At 41.6% G+C, this 14,317-nt stretch overlaps 1 protein-coding gene across 1 annotated transcript in view; it reads right to left on the reverse strand.

The window, feature by feature from the left end:
* cyth3b (cytohesin 3b) overlaps positions 1–13,439 on the reverse strand; it is a 42,661-nt gene extending 29,222 nt beyond the window's left edge. The window contains exon 1 of the mRNA XM_038700168.1: positions 13,090–13,439. Coding sequence (XP_038556096.1) covers positions 13,090–13,108 — 19 coding nt within the window. The 5' untranslated portion in view covers positions 13,109–13,439. The remainder of the gene's footprint in view (positions 1–13,089) is intronic.
* Between the last annotated feature and the right edge of the window lie 878 nt (positions 13,440–14,317).

Here is a 14,317-nt window from a genome sequence, read left to right on the forward strand (position 1 = left end):
ATTACAACGAAAAATCAGAGGTTACATCAAACACAACATGGCCGCTTGATTCTTCAAAGCCTTGAAGACCCTAGTACACAATCCCTTGAAGCGAGACAATCTCAACAGAACCCACTAGTCTCTGTCACTTATTCATGAACAAGCACTATGTTTGCTAAATTTCAAAGAAATGCTTCCTCTTCCCTTTGGATTTTAAAGACAGCCTCTGATTGGTTTATTTGTGGGCCAGGATATGTCACAAACTTCAGACAAATTAGTTTAGTGGTTTTGGCAGCAGGATCCCTTGTTCTTTATCTTTGCTCAATTACGAGCCTGGCTGAAAGCATAAAGGGACCTTCATTATGATTGTTGCTCTTAGCTCACGCATCATTTCCTCTACAGCAAAGTACTGGATTATTATTACTCAATGCATATTTTTACTGAAAACTGATTTCTTACACAGTTTTGCATGTTGTGCAACTGATAAACAATCAGCAAATCTGTCCGTCTGCCGAATGCAGAAATGGAGACCTTTTCTTATCTTATCACGAAGTCTACATCCTGCTCAGACTTTCACTTTTTCCCCCCAAGAGAGGGCAAAGAAATCTGAATAGAAGATGGTGATCTTGACAGGCTGCCATTTAACCAACCGATCTGTAGGGTGACAGCGATAGTAAAGCTATGTTCCTTATCACTGCTTTGCCTCTCAATCTTGTTGTACGTAATGGTCTTTATGATCTCACACACAGTCTAGACAAGAGCCTTGCTAATTGACCAAGGATTCAGATGTTACACAATACTACATCTACTGAGGATGCCTGCATGTATGGTGGGGTTAAAGTAAGCCCTGAAGAATTTTCTGTTCGCTGCGTGTAAAGTCAGATCTTTTGAGGTGACAGCAATAGCAATGTCACCTCTCCCTTCCACAATGCACGACTGATCACAGCACAGCCTCACCGCTTAGATAAGGCAGTTTACACTATAACATTAACACCATAAAATTCCTCTTTGAAACATCATACTAGATGAATATAACCCGTAGAACATCACAAATGACTTAAAGTTATCATTTAAAACAATGGTTCCCAAACTAGGGTCAGGACCAACCTAAAGATAATTACTGAAATAGGAGGAAAAAGAATTAGAAAGAAAATTAGGGACATTTTCCCTAATCTTTGCTTTTGTCTTGTGAAATGGATGAACAATCCATTTATAACAATCAACAATCTATTTATATGTCTTGCTTGACCTGCTTAAGCCTCAGTGTTTTACCCAAATATGATACAGCTATCAGGTGTAGCCATCAAGATCATATTTAATAACCCGTTTAGGTATATAATTTTAAGTCAGCTGGAAAAATCAGTTTTGGTCAACCAACTAATTAAGCTTTAGCATAATTAGCTAGCTAGCTATAATTGATCAATCTGCTAGCAATGTGTCATTTCAGCTGACTAAAACAACGGTCGCTGGCTAGAAATGAGAAGCTTGTTTCTGTCTTCCATTGTCTGAAATAAAGAATGCACTGTTTCAAAAATGAACAAGAATTTCATGTGGTTCATTTGCCGTCGCACACTGCATATGTTCTGCACGAGAACGGACTGCCGGCATAACAGCAGTAACTATGTTTGTGGAGCTTAGCAAACTCATTAACTTCTACGAGACTTTCTACTGTGTGTAGTCCCATTCTAACCACATGCAGTTTGAGTAATAGCCTCTTCTTTAAATAATAAAGTCTTGAGAAGACCAGCTACTCAGTTGTGAGGTCGTGTTAAATTGTCTAAGAAATGGCCTAAAGTCACTCAGGAAATGGCCTAAAGTCTGGTCTGGAGGCCCTGAGCAAACATACAGACCTTGCATGTAACACAGAGGCATAGACTACAGAAGAGGCAGTAGCACAAGCTGTTTATATTGGGTTTAAAGTTCCAAAATCAGAGATACACCATAGACAGAAGAGAAGGGGGGCTGACTCTACTTCTGCTTTTGTTATTTCAAGACAGCAGGAAGGAGAGGAGGCGGATGAGGAGGAGGTGAGAGAGAAAGAGAGTTCATAACAGAGTTAAAACCCGAGCCAGGATTTCTTTATTACACAAAATATGTGGGTGGTTCAGGTCAGACCATCACTCTTTCCCAGACTCTGTGTAAAGGGGTTTTCCAGATTACGAGCCCAGTCTTTCGCCATTTTCCTAAATATCACTAGTTGAGCACTGATTAGAAGTAAACATCAATTCAGATTCTTGCATCGTCTCCACAGAGGAGCAGACTCTTGTTTTTCCAACAGAAGTAGATGAAAGTCATGTAAAAACATCTGGGATGACCTTGTAAGTGGAGCCCTTGTGGTATTGATAGTCAAATTAATATAAACCTGTCTTTTAAAAATGATGTACTGCTATTGCAGTAAAGTATTTAGGGTGGATGGTGGGAGTACAAAACACTATACTTTGATACCAGACATCTATGGAGTGACATTGGATTCAAAAAGGTCACAGTTGTGTATTATCTACAAATGAAAAATAAGATTTACAAATGTGGACAATTTGTAAATTTTGGGTACTCACAATTGATCACAGTGATCCAGACATCAATCCACATAACAAGCAATTTGAACACATATTTTATGTACAATTTCTAACTATTTTGCTTTCGAAAAGCTTCCTGTATACAAACATTTGTGACATTCTTTTGTATACATTTCCAGACTGTTAAATGTGTGTGCACAGATCGCCAGATACATACGGATCGTGGAAGTTTAGCAAACATTTAAAAACGCTCTTGTTTCTGCACGCTTTCTTGCCAGGAGGTTTTATAGGTGGGTAGTAAGCCCTACTCATTATTTCATTAAAAATTGCAACATCAAATTCCTCGTATAATCCCCTATGCTTATAGCCTACAGCTAATAGGAGTAATACAGGAAGAACACAGGAGGAAAATCTGATGTAAAAAGAGATATGAAAATAGTGACTGGGCATACATGATGATGCTGTCCAGAATACATGATCAGTATCTTGTATTGTACTACACACATATATATATATTCAGTTTCACACCTTTGAATACCAACTGTTCTCATATAAGCTAGTATCGCGACCAGCAATGGAGAGCTGCTGATGTTGTCAATATTATTGACTGGCGTATTCCTAGAGGTAAAAACAAAAAATTACTCATTATTGCATTAGTTTAGGTAAATGATGATGATTAATAATGGAGCATTTGCACCATGCTCCTCTCGCCACATTACATTATCAAGAGCTCAAAAAAGCTTTTTTCAAGGATAACTCTAGTGCGTGTACTCACTGCAAGACAGACATCCAGCATGACACAGGTCAACAAAGAGATTAAATACATGTGTGTTGGAGAGCAACCGTAAATCACTCGCCCTCAGAGATACCCTCATGCGACTTTATGTGTGTGTGTGTGTGTGTGTGTGTGTGTGTGTGTGTGTGTGTTACAGCAGTCATGAGTTATGAGAATTTGGATAACAAGGGAAAGCACGTATGTGCGCGCGTGGGTGCGTGCGTTTATAGCAGTAGGGGGTGGCTGAAGGCACCTCAGGTTCAGCCATGAGTCAAGCTGCCGTTGTCCCTGTAGAAAGACCTGGTTATCGATGCCCTTGTGCTACAGCAACAATAGCTATTCTATATCCTAAAACAATTTAACAGTTGTCTCAGGGCAAAAGGAAAAGTGCCTAAAAATAATGACGAGTGAGGAGAAGACCATCCTGATGAAACACGTTAATATATATCACATTATAGACAGTTCCAGTGTCAGGAACAGAAAACAGGACAGAGGATTTCTCTCTTATTTCCTGCTCTTTTTTTGTCATGATTGAAACGTGTTTATATAAAATGTGATAAACTAAAAATGTGTGTATGTGTGTGTCTCTCTCAAGTAGGGAAGTGACAGTGAGCTCCCCGAGCCCCTGACCTATAATCCACTAACCGTCATCCATATCCCTCCCCACTTGATCTCCTCCATTTGTCTATGCATGGAGAGGGCTGGCACTAATCCTCTGTGTGCACACCATATAAAGAGATGCACATTTACACACACACACACACACACACACACACACACACACAAGCCTCCATAAGTGAAATACTGGGAGTAGAGAAGCATGAGGTATACACAGCTGGGTTGAGCCTTGCACCACTAACCTACTTTGAGAATCTGAATGCAGCATCCGCTTCCCTATCAGTCTCTCTTTGAATCTGTGCCACTGCTGCACGTCTTCATCTCTCTCTCTCTCTCTAAACATATACAAACAGACTTACTGTACAAACACGTTGTTACAAGCGTACACCCACATTCACACTGACAGGTTGCTCAAGAGCCCCTGTGTCACGTGGTCATCCTACTGTGTTCCTTTCTCAGTGACAAACAGTACACCACTGTCATTCTGAGCAGCACAAAGCCGAAGATGGGGAACGTGGAAGGAAAGACAACAACCTCGCCGCAGTCACAGCTCATCCTCGCTCCCTACGAAAGAAAAAATGAATTTTGCATGATGCAGCAGCATCTTACAGCAAAGACAAGAGAGGGGGTAGGGGTGGAAACATGCTCATTTTGCAAAAGAAAAAAAAAGGGAGTTCTGGCAAAGACTGAGGATGAGCTGTAGTAGTTTGCTGACACATTGACCCCCCTGAGTAAGTCACAGAGTGTTACAAATCCCTTCTTAAAAGCAGGGTTGCCCCATTGGAGTGGCAGTGCCACGAGCCCCAGGGAGGGGGAGACAAGAGGGCTGTAAGAGGCTGGAGGCTGGCCAGATGCTATACGCACACACACACACACACACACGCACACACACACCGACAGGTTCAGATGTCCCAGACTAAAGAAGTCTACAGAGCTGAATACAAAAGGTGCTCTAGAGTAAGTGTTTTGTAAGCCTGAATCCAGACACGAATCTGAATATTAAAGTCGACTTGACAGTGTTGGCAGAATATTTTATGACTTTGAGAAATATATTATTCATAGCCACTGAGGTTTAACTTAGGGGACTTTCAACTAATGATTTAAATCATCAGTGTTTAAGGGGGCAGACCCAGGGTTTTGATAATTTACTTTTCCTTAGTAGCACGCTAGGAAAAAGAATTAGGCCGACAGAAAACACTGAATATTCTGGAGTTGCACTACATTGAAGCCTTACAACAATGTAAACGTGACCATAAAAGACATTATGGGATGTACCATTCCAAACAACTGTGATGTGTGTCTAAGGGACATTGAGGAGGACGCAAGGAAGATACCTGAAAGACATTTTGCTTGTTGCTTGCATGACAGTGGTGTACAGCTGATCATCTAAGTAAAGAGTAAAAGTTTGATATTGTTTAGGAAATGCACACAATGCAAAAGTAGACCCATCTTTAGAGAATCAAAGGAAATCAATCAATCACGATATCAACGCTGATCTCCACACATTGATTTTTTTTACTATTTAAAATTGGTAAAATCATATTTTACTGGAGAGCTGCATGCAGGACAAAGATCACTCAGCCCCTCCTCCTCTCGCTCACTCTCTTTCTCTCTCACAAAGACACAGCGAGCTGTTTGATAAAGAGCTGCAGACGATAAGCTGCACACCTCCACTTTCTCAGACATGACTGCTCACATAATTATGGAAAATACCAATAACTGCCCGATAATAGTTTTTTAGCTGCCCCGGACTTCTGTGCCCTGTGGTATTAAAAGGCATCTGTGCTGTTACCACTAGTAACTACAGGTGGCTCATGCACAATAACGGCGCAGCTGCATAATAGCGTCCACAACGGTTGAGTAATGCCAATCATTAAAGATTTTAACCATCACTCCTCAGTGAACTCCATGGCTGCGGTCTAGTTAAGTAGGCCTATGAAGATTTATCATTATAGGCCTACCATGTTTTTAAGGAGTTTGGTCACATTGATAACTTAATAAAAACGTTAATTTTGCGAAAATTGAAAATATTAAACAGTAATATGGCAACTGAAAGTCTGGCCCCCACAAGGTCTGCTAAACAAACAAATGTAGTTGAGAGCCCTGATGTAGAGGTCTGTTGGTGGTTAAAAATAAGTTTTCAGAGTTAGGTAAGATGCTTTGCTCCAAATAGCCAAAAAGATATCGGTGCATTACAATGTTGGTTGGCTTTAGCAACCTGCTGGTAACTAGTTATTTATTATACGAACGCTTATGATATCCCATTAAAATTACCACCTGTTTGAATGTAAATAGGGATATGACTTCATACAGTCCAGTGTTTCCCGTTGTCCCAGTCCAGTGTGGTCCGCCAGAGTCTAATCTGTTACACAATAGTTTCTTAATGAAGCGAAAACACTCTCAAACTTCTCATTATAACATGAAATGTCATTGTTCCCTTGTTCCCAAAGCATTCCCTCAATGCTTTGTTCCTTTATCAAATCGCAAAAGACTGCAATTTATTTAACTATAAATAAGTTATTTTAGGAGGTTAAAAAAGTAATTTTTACTTCGAGCAAATTTTAAAGCGGCTGTGGCTCAGGAAGTAGAGCGGGTTGCCTGTTAATCGAAAGATCAGCGGTTCAATCCCCAGGTTTCATGTTGAAGTGTCCTTGGGCAAGATACTGAACCCTGAATTGCCCCCTGGTGGCTGTTCCACCAGTGTGTGAATGTGATGTGTTGTAGAAGTGCTTTGAGTGGTCGCAAAGACTAGAAAGGCGCTATACAATTACTGAGCATTTACACTTTTACTTGAGTAGATTTTTATACCGGTAATTTCACTTGTTTAAGTAAGTTCATCAAAGTAATCATACTTTTACTTAGGTAGAATATTTTTGTACTCTTTCCACCTCTGGTTGTGTTTCTAAAGTGTAAAGCATTGGATGAACTGACAGTCAGAGAGGGATATACCTTTTTCCTGCATCAGGTCAATCTTTAAACGCTTACATAATTGTTCCTACCCAGCCTTTTCCTGTCCACTCTGCTCAGCCTTCTCTACCCTTTCCGACAGACCTGAACCACACACACATTTCAACAAAGGCCCAAGTGGAGCATGACATTTTTCGCCTGAAATTCACTTCAGCACATGACTTCAGACTCCCGGGTGCTTTATCGCGCTCTGATTTTCCTATCCAAAGAGAAGAAAAATAGCACGATTTGCCTCACGCCTCCCTTCTACGAGCCCCTTGATGCTCTTAATGACAGATCCAAAGACAGATCCCAATCTGTGACTGTGTTGAGCAGCAGACCCTTTACAGCACAGCGCGGTCTGTTGGATGAAGAGGAAAGTGAATACTTTCTTTAAAAACCCCAGTGTGCTTTTCCTCTTCTGCTCCAGACAAAAATGAAGCCTTGCCATCAGCGTCACAGGCACTTATAAAAGTCCTTCAAACCCATTTTGTAAAGACAGAGAAAACAGGGCGGAGGTCCAAGAGGATTTGCACACATGCTTCATGTTCACTTTAAACTTTTACAGGTCGATGCAAGTATATCATGTACTGAAGCAATCCAAATCCAGAAAGCTGACTTCCATATGGGGTTAGTCTGTCTTAATGTATTTTGAGTCCAACTTAAACCACTGAGGGGATGTCATGGTTAAACGTAATGCGATATCTGATATTGTGGGAGGCCAAACTCAACAAGGGCCCTCTGTGTTCACTGACCTTTCTGTCAAAGATCAAACATGCACCTAGACTTGAGTCTGTACAGTAAAACATCAAGCCACATACAGAAGCCAGAAGTCTTTTCTATCTCCCCATCAACTTCTCAAAGCAGCTACTGAGCCGTGGTGAGCTGGACTGCTGGTGCATGGCTGCCAGTGTGAGAGCAGGGAGAGCGCACAGTAGTCAAAACAATGAAAACACACACTCTTTAACAAAGGTGAGTCACGCTGTTGGAGACTAAAACACATGCACACATACATCTCCCAAACACACAAACACAAAAAACAGGAAATATAATTCTCACTGGTAAGAGAGTCAATACATTTTGGGAAATATGCTAATTCAAAGTCTTGCCAAGAGTTAGATGAGAAGATCGATACCACTCATACCCACTCTGTATGCTAAAGCTGAAGCTACTGCCAGCAGCCAGTTAGCTTAGCTTACCACAATGACCGGAAACAGAAGGAAATAGCTATCCCGGTTCTGTCTAAATGTAACAAAATTTGGCTACCTGCACATGTCTTGTTTGCTTGATTCATACAAAAAAATGTTGTGGTTTCGTAATCCCATTGCCCCAAACACTGACTCAAAAAAATTCGTTTAAGTATTAATACGCGTATTCAACCCTGAAAATTAACCAATCAAGGGGATGAATGGTCGACACTGACGTCAGACATGGATGGTTGTTGTAATTAGCCACTGATGCAAACACATATATTAGAAGCCAAGAGAACAGCAGTAGAGATGTTGAGCTGTGCCGAAAGGATCACAAAAGATATAACCCATAAAATAAAACCTGAACTGCCTTCATCAAGAGCAGTAGACCGTTCTTCAGTCCATTGAGTTGCAAGAATACGCAATGCAAAGTGGAACGAGGCAAAAAGACAAGTGTAGCCAATGTGTCAGCCAGTCTTGGATAAAATTATAAAAGTTTCAATAATTTTTTTGATTTATCGATAAATAGTTGAAATGATCAAATGTCAGAAAATAGTGAAAAATGTCCATCACAATTTTCCACAGCAAAAGCTGACATCTTCCGTCTATATGAGAATATTTTGAAGAGCAAAACCAAAAAAGAGATATTCAATTTCCAATGACATAAAACAGAGAGAAGCAGCAAATATTCACACAGGAAGTTGAAACGAGTAAACATTTTGCAATTGTGCTTGATAAAAAGCAAACCATTAATTTTTTATCAAAATTGTTGCCGATTCATTTTCTGTCAGTCGACTAATCGATTCAGCCCCGAGATAAAATAAAATAAAATAAAAATTTATCGGTCAGGGTTGGGCCTCAAATCTGGCAGTACCAGAAGGGTTCAGTTGGTTCAGATGTGGGTATGGGACAGGTTCAGGTCTCCAGTCCTGTGGTTACAAGTTAGCGTTCCCCCTCGGGGAAATAGAGCACACTCCTGCTTACAGGTTGCAGGAGGGCCATGTTTTCAAATTTCCTACAGTGGCCAAATGTTTCACCATTTAACAAAATACACTTGTTCTTTGGACCTGTTACAGAAGCCCTAAATTTACCTGCCAAACCTCCCTGAAATTAACAACAGCTTAGACACAACAGCTGACTCCACACTGGGTAACCCGTACTAAAACCTCATTATTGCCAGTGCCACATGAACTATGCTCCACTGTAAATCACCAGACCTTTTTTTGGGAGGTAATTTGTACAGAAATGTTTAGATTTTTGAGCTTCTACTGCACAGTCCCTCCGGTGCAAGGAAGATATTCAATCTGGATACCACTAAGGGGTGTGTGGTAAAGCATAATTTGTTCCAACGCTGCATGAAAACTTCAGGACGCTCCTCTCTTTTAACCACTTGACAGCGCGTGGGCTGTGGGGAAAAGACAGCAGTTGCAAATCAGCTCCAAATACAAAAACACAAGTCCTGAACGTTGCAGGAAGCTGTCCTGCGGACGGCACATGAGTGTCTCTGAGATCTCGAAGCCCAGCGAGTCATGTGCGTCTCTCCTCTTCCGAGTTGGGCTGCACTGTGCCATAACACCACAGACCACACACTGACACTCACACACACTCTGAACTGCCCAGTTTAAATGGCCGGTTTTCACCTATGTAAATAGAGCGGCATGTAAACTCGCAAGCCGCCATAAGGCGTGCAGCGGAACCAGTGTCTATCATAAATAATCTTAATCATACCATATGGGCACCTCTTCATGAAGTCTCCATTGAACACTGTGCTCACCAAGTAACAAAGATTACACTGAAGCAGAGGATACTGTAGGCGTACATTTGATAGACAGTCAAAGTCAGTCATGTGAAATGAGAATGTGTTACAGTAAGCTATACTCAGAGTCTGCTCAGTCAGACAGGTTTCACTGTAGCAAAGCTTTATGGGCTCTTGTTGGCCCATTGTCCATTGAGCGACCATTGTGGCACAAAGCAGTGTTTGTTGACTGTCATGTGTGTCGGGTCGATTGCTATGGAGCTATACTGCCTATGGCGGGTGCAGGAAAGTAAGATATAGAATATAAAGATTCCAACAGGAGAAAGAAAAGCAAAGAGAAAGAAAGGTTTCTTCTACAAAACCTACAGTGAGATCCAAGGCGAGGCTGTACTGGATAGTGATGCTAGATGAAACATCTGAGGTACACCTAAGTTATTACAATTCATTTTGAGAGAGATATATATGTCTGTACTAAATTTCATAGCAATCCAACCAATAGTTTTTGGGACATTTCATTCAAAACCACAAACGGTCAGCCTCATGGTGGCCCTGGAGAAAAAGTCAGGGATCACCAAAGTCATTAGGCTTCATCCCCTGTGGAACATGAATACCTGCACAAAATGTAGGCTAATGGAAATTCATCCTATCATTGTTGAGATACTCCAGCCTAGACCAAAGTGGTGGACTGACAGACCGACATTGCCACCCAGAGAGCGATGCCACCAGCAAGGCTTAAAGATCATGTGTACGATCTCTTTTACAACCACCAAGGAGGTGAAACTTAAAAAAAAACAGAGCGTGAGATGGAAAAGAAATGAAAACTGACTTCCCATCAAAGGAGTGACCTGGTTTGATGGATAGTTACGGATGGCCAGAGACCGCTCGCTGTTCAGTGAGTTAATTATGACAGAACAGAAGGACTTTTTATTGGAAGAAACTCCTGTAATACACTGGAGAATTGATTCAGTCAGAATATCTAGTCCACTCTCCCTCACTGTCGGCAATCCATACTTTTTTTGGCCATTTTACAATGTTGCTCTGGCACGCCGCCCCGCCACCCTTATCCCTTCCACACACACACACACACACACACACACCTCCTGTCTTGTTCTTTCATTCCCTCTCAGACATCTCACCGTCAGCGCTACTACGACTGTGTCTCACTCTTCACTCTTTGCGGTCACACGTTCTTTCCATCCTCACACCTTTCTGGCTGTCTACTCTCCATCTGACACCTTGGTATCTTACTCTGTCCTCTGCTTTCTCTCCTCACTCGACTTGTGGCCTGGCAACGTGCATGTGCCTTTGTGAGGATTGACTGTCAAGATATTGAACTTTGTCAACCACCTTTAGTAGATCCATGCCTGTAATCCGCACCAGCACGATCGTTCATCATGTACTTTGCTCTGCTACCCCCCAAAGCGCCCAACTCTGCTGTGGGCTCATGTGTGGGTGTGTGCTTGCTAAGTGTTTCTGATAAAAAGCATCAAATTGTGAATACTGTTCCCAACTGTTCAACAGAAAACTAAACACCAAAACAAAAACAAAAAAACAAACAAGAGCTCTGTAGCCTTCCTTTCCTGCAGCATCTAGGGCATTATTTATTCTAGATGAGAGGGCAGACTGTGGTGTTGATCACACACTCACACCTGCTGACACACACACACACACACACACACACACACACACACACATCATTTTAGGTCATGATCCATCCATCTTCAGTGCCATAAGGGAAAAAGGAAAAATTTAATTTGTGTGAGTGTCAGTGTGCAGCCATGAACACATGTGAGTGTGTTTATATGCTCCCGGCTGTTGTCAGCTATCCCTGGTTGGCATCACAGCACCATATGTCTGTCTGTGGGGCTGTGCTGCTGTCTGTGGGGACATGTGCCACCGCTGGAGGCCAAGCCGGCCAAACACAGCACAATGACGGCTTTATGTCCACATTCCAAGCATTGCAATAGTCACAACCTGCAGCTCTGCGAGCGGTGTGCATGTGGGACTGAATACCGCTGACGCACAGAGATGACATGGGTCAGAGTGATGGTTGTTCACCTGCAGGTTTAAATCTTGATAAACTGTGAGTATGTGATTTTGTGCAGTTTATGATTACAGGGTTAGAAGGGTTTGCTGAACCAGGGGCCTTGTTGGCATCATGGATTATTACTAAACAGGCACAACAGGTCCTAAGTCCCTGGACCAGAACCTCTGTATGAAGTAGCATTAACAATTTCCTGTTCTAAAGTTGATGAAACGACCACGAAGAGGCACAAAATGAACACAAAGAGGCAAAGCGTCCACAAAAAGACGCAAAACGAACACAAAGAGGCGCAAAACGAACACAAAGAGGCACAAAATGACCACAAAGAGATGCAAAATGACCAAAAAAAGACAAAACGACCACAAAGATTCAGTCCGGGTGAGTTACTCCTGTGTGACCTTTTACATATCCGTGTCCAGGCTGCTGTCTCATAATCAGTCCATGGCTGTAAGCTCTTTGCAAATAGCAGCTATTCACTTATAAAATTTCTTGTCTTCTTGAATTATCTTTTTTTAATTTATTTGACATCCATTTATTGCACTAAATAAATCATGCAACTATTAATTACTGCCAAGAAGGAGGGTTGTACATAGGTTTTACATATTTTCACAGTGTGAGCATATCTTCACTCATTTTATAAATGTGCCCCCCCCCCCTCCTCAAAAGTTTCTAAACCCACATAGTGCTGAACTATGTGGGATATACGTATCGTATAGTCCTCCTGTTCCTGTTGCAGTGACTCATCTGTGCCAGCACATCCTTAACACAAACTCAGCTTTTATCATGAGTCAAATGAATCCCTGTCTCGTGGCAATGGCTTGGCGGACAGTGAGAGGACCTGTTGGGCCAGACTGACAGCAGCCCACAGCTGACAAAGCCTTTAGATAAACACAAACCGCACAAATAAATGACACTGATTATCATGCTGATCCATTTACGCTCTATCCACCGGAATGTAGGTCAATACTTCTACCTTAACACATCTGGCACACGAGACATAAAACCTTATTTATGCTCATTTAGGAGGCAACTTCACGTCAGTGAGCTCTACCAGAAAATGCTGATGTAGGAAAGATGACAGATCGGTGTTGCTGCATGTGCCTGGCATAGAACTAACTCCATGTCCAGTCCAGCATAGGCCGAACTCACTGTCCATAATATTGTTATTATGAAATTGAGAAACAGTGTCAGGCTAAAGAGGCATATGTCTCCTGGACAAATAGCCACACAGGTCAGCGATCTGAATTGCATTGAATGAATCATACCTTGGTTGTCCTCGTCCATGTTTGCAGCCTATAAATCAAGCCCCCCCCCCCAAAAAAAAAAAAAAAAATTCGGTCGCAGAAACTTCCGTTGTACGAAAAAGGGTCTAATTCACATCAAAACGCGTCTTGATCTCAGGGACGCATTTGGTGCACAGGTTGTCGCCTCACGGGCAGCGTGTTCTTTTTAGGAAATGTTGTGGCCATTTACGCAACACAGTCGCGAGGCAGCCCCTCCGGCTTCACGTGAGTCAGTCAGTTAGCGTGAGCCGTGTGTTTCTGCAGCAGCAGCGGCGTCCTTTGGTCGAGCGTGTTGTCGTTATCCCTTGCAAAGACGCCTTCACTCCACTAGTATCGGGAGAGTAGCTGATACGGCTGGGGTCAAGTTGGCTAACGCACATCTGGAACAGTTGCGGAAGTGCATGTCATTTTGTCTTCAAAATAAAATACTCAAATGTGTGACACAAGCAGTTGTCTTTATTTTGGAAGTAAAACAGGAAGTGCTTGTTACACTAGCTGTCTAAATTGATAGTTGATAATCCCATCAGAGCCCCGCTACACGGCCAGTGCTGCGCGTCACTACTCACTGATCAACGCTCACGTGACTCGAGTCATTAGTGAGATTATACCCAGCGAAATATAAATGTTTTTATTGATTATCCGCCATAGTTTAATTGTGCTGTGGCATTTGGCTATAACTCTTAAGAATTCATAGCAAAATAATTTAGCCTAGCTACTGGAAAAGATTTAAAGAATTCTTCTACTGGTGGCGATTGTTTTAGTGTTTCTGTCATAATTTGGTTGCTTTCTAATGTGTGGACGACTTTGGATTTATCTCTAACCACTTGGCACATTGTGTGTCAGATAATGAAATGTTGGCCTAATAGAATGAAATGTGACAAGGAACCCCACATAGACACTTATTTATACATAAGGCTTCCCCAGCCACTGCTCTAAATCATATAAACACCTTTCTGTATAATGTTATACAATACGACAGCACCACAAACATTTATTCAAGTACTTTACTTAAGTACAAATTTAAGGTACTTGTACTTTACTTGAGACTTGTTGATGTTGTACTTTTTACTTTTTACTACAATTATTTGATACCTTTAGTTAGGTCTACTAGTGATTAAAAAAATAGGATTAGGATTAGGATTTACATACAAAATATATTACAAGTTTATAAAACATCATGTCATCATGTCATCATGTCATAAATGTATTG

This window comes from Micropterus salmoides, unplaced genomic scaffold (genome assembly GCF_014851395.1).
Source record: "Micropterus salmoides isolate LMB-PRFRI ecotype aquatic unplaced genomic scaffold, ASM1485139v1 Ms_hic_scaffold_10, whole genome shotgun sequence".
NCBI classification, from domain to species: domain Eukaryota; kingdom Metazoa; phylum Chordata; class Actinopteri; order Centrarchiformes; family Centrarchidae; genus Micropterus; species Micropterus salmoides.